General features: G+C 36.2%; 1 protein-coding gene across 1 annotated transcript; it reads left to right on the forward strand.

The window, feature by feature from the left end:
• Nucleotides 1–598: 598 nt before the first annotated feature.
• Nucleotides 599–2,685, forward strand: LOC144477690 (UDP-glucosyltransferase 2-like; the record flags this gene model as incomplete). The annotated part of the gene is made up of 4 exons (XM_078195421.1): nt 599–966; nt 1,588–1,807; nt 1,962–2,181; nt 2,535–2,685. Coding segments are annotated over 4 exons (959 nt in total), but the record flags the coding sequence as incomplete, so codon positions are not given.
• Nucleotides 2,686–2,689: the final 4 nt, after the last annotated feature.

The raw sequence follows: 2,689 nt of genomic DNA on the forward strand, positions 1-2,689 counted from the left end.
AAACCTTCATAAATTAAAATTTATAAAAATGCAGTAAGTACAACAGTGGTGGATTTCGTGTAGTTACTGACAATCGGTTGGTAACTATAGAAGCAAGCCCTAAATATCGAATAATCGTCTATTTTCTTCCTAAATTTCCTATTTTTGTCTACAAGTTGATGGGCAATGCGGGAGATATTACTATAGCATGAGATAACAATGTAGCGATTTTAAATCTCTTAAAAATACGACGATGTCAACATTTGACAAAATAGCTTGTTTCTTTCGGAAACTGATAGTACGAAACAATTGCCAAATGGTAATACGAGTGACACAATCAAGAATTTAATAGCATTTAACAAATTCATAGAGTGATCGATAAGATTCAATACGCTGTTATTTGTTATAAGAACAGTTCAAAATGAGTCATTGTTTTCATTTCCTGTTCTCATTGTAATTGCGTTAAATATGCATTATTAATCTATAGTTTGAAAATTAATTGTCAGAAATAATATTGAATATTATGTCAAATAACGGACGACTATTCAAATTTACCATATTGTACAGGAAATTGGATGATTGGTACGTAAGACAGTTTTATCTCTTGGTACATGTTTAGGTTTGAGTTCACTGGGACTTTTTGCGTACAACGAACACGCGCTCGGTGGTCTGACATTGCCATCGCACGAGTCTACCTGGGAAATGATGGCGAACGTGGGGATGAATCAATCATTTTGGAAGAGACTACAAAATTTTATTAAACATTCGCGACTTTTCTATATTACGTATCCTAAGACCTTCTCACGCCAGCAAAAATTAGCAGAAGAATACTTGGGACCTCTGCCGCCATTGCTTGATATATTGAAGAACACTAGTGTTGTATTTGTCAACCAAGCTGACGCCTTAGCGGCAGCCAAACCGATGCTTCCGAACATTATTACTTTCACGTCCTTCCATATTGAGAAGAATCCGACTCCTTTGCCTGCGGTACGTATCTTTCAAATGTGTATCAATAATTTACATTTATCAATGTAAAATTCTCCCTCTCACTAGCTGGGGTAGTGGGACGCGGTTAGTAAGAGGAGTAATGTAAACTCAGAGGTGCCTTCTTGTGACGCTAAGACTATACTTGCAATTAGCGCAGGTCATTTTAAATTAAGTATTTATGGGCGGTAGTATGTGCTACAAAAACTACCAGAAATAATGATCTTCCAGTCTCTGTTACATTAACTTTCTGGGCGGATGACGACATATCGACGATATTCATATTGTCACAGTACACAATAAGGATGAACATAACAAACGAATGTATATGTTGTTCATATGTAACACGATTCAGTGCTTCGATACACAAACTGTTATTCTGAGGGTCAAGGTTATGTCTAGCTTTTTTACTCGAACGAATCGCTAACAATTTTGTATGACGTTGTATTAATGTTTTAAGAATGTTTCAATGTCTTTATCTTCAACATAGTGATGATTCTAACATATATATTTTACATGAGCCTATCGAATTAAATGCCTTAATAGTGAACCGCGCATTCTTTGCATTAACTTAGTTCTTCCTCGAGAAAGACAGATGATTACCCTTCTTTTATTTGTGGCTAGGATCTACAACAATTTGTGGACAACGCGAGCGAAGGATTCATCTACTTCAGTATGGGAACAAACGTGATGAGTTCGAGCATGCCTAAAGAGACCCTACAGGTTTTTGTAGACGTATTTGCGAAACTGCCCTATAAGGTTGTGTGGAAATTCGAAAATAATTTGCCGAACAAGCCAGACAATGTATTTATTGACAAATGGCTTCCCCAGCAGAAACTTCTGGGTATGGCCAGATTTTCTGTGTATTATATTCTCAGTGCATAAAGTGAATCAAGTCTAATTAACTAATTCGAAGATAATGTTCAATAGTTCAGTTCTTCCTGAATGTTGTACGAAAAACGAATTCTGATTATTAACTGTGGACCATTGTTCTATAGCGCACCCCAATATTAAGCTGTTCATGTACCAAGGAGGATTACAAAGTGGCGAGGAGGCGGTGCACTTTTCGGTACCAGTATTAGGATTCCCGATATTTGTTGATCAAGACTATCAAGTGCTTAGGATGGAAGCCCTGGGTGTAGGAAAATACAAGGAGATCGTAACTATCACGAGAGAAGAATTGGACGCTTCAATTCGAGAAATCATAAATAATAAAAAGTGAGTTCAGAATTATTTCGTTCACTAATATAGAAATGCGTTCAATTTTTTTCAAAATTGTTTGGTTCGTTAATATCGATATTTAAAGCTCGTGTACTCAGCTTCATATGCTTTAAATTTATCAGAGAGAACCTAGAAAAATAAATAGTTCTCCAAGAGATAATATTACTGTTTTATCATATTTTGATCATTAAACACGTTCTACTGCTTATTCATCCTAAAGTAAACATCGCCAATTGTGTGGATTATTATTAAACAAATAATTAGCATCGACAGAACCCAGATTGACAGTATTGTTAAGCTCGTCTGATGAAATCTTATAAGATGATATAATTTACCTTCGTCTTTTGCAGATACAAAGAGAAGATGATTGCATTGAAAGAGCTCGTGAACGATACCCCGTACGATATAGTGGAATATCTAACATGGTGGGTTGAGTACGTGATTCGCCATAAGGGCACCCCACATCTTCGTTCAAACTTGGCTCATCAACCATGGTACCAGCGTT

The sequence above is a fragment of the Augochlora pura genome, unplaced genomic scaffold, assembly GCF_028453695.1.
Source record: "Augochlora pura isolate Apur16 unplaced genomic scaffold, APUR_v2.2.1 APUR_unplaced_2931, whole genome shotgun sequence".
NCBI classification, from domain to species: Eukaryota; Metazoa; Arthropoda; class Insecta; order Hymenoptera; family Halictidae; genus Augochlora; species Augochlora pura.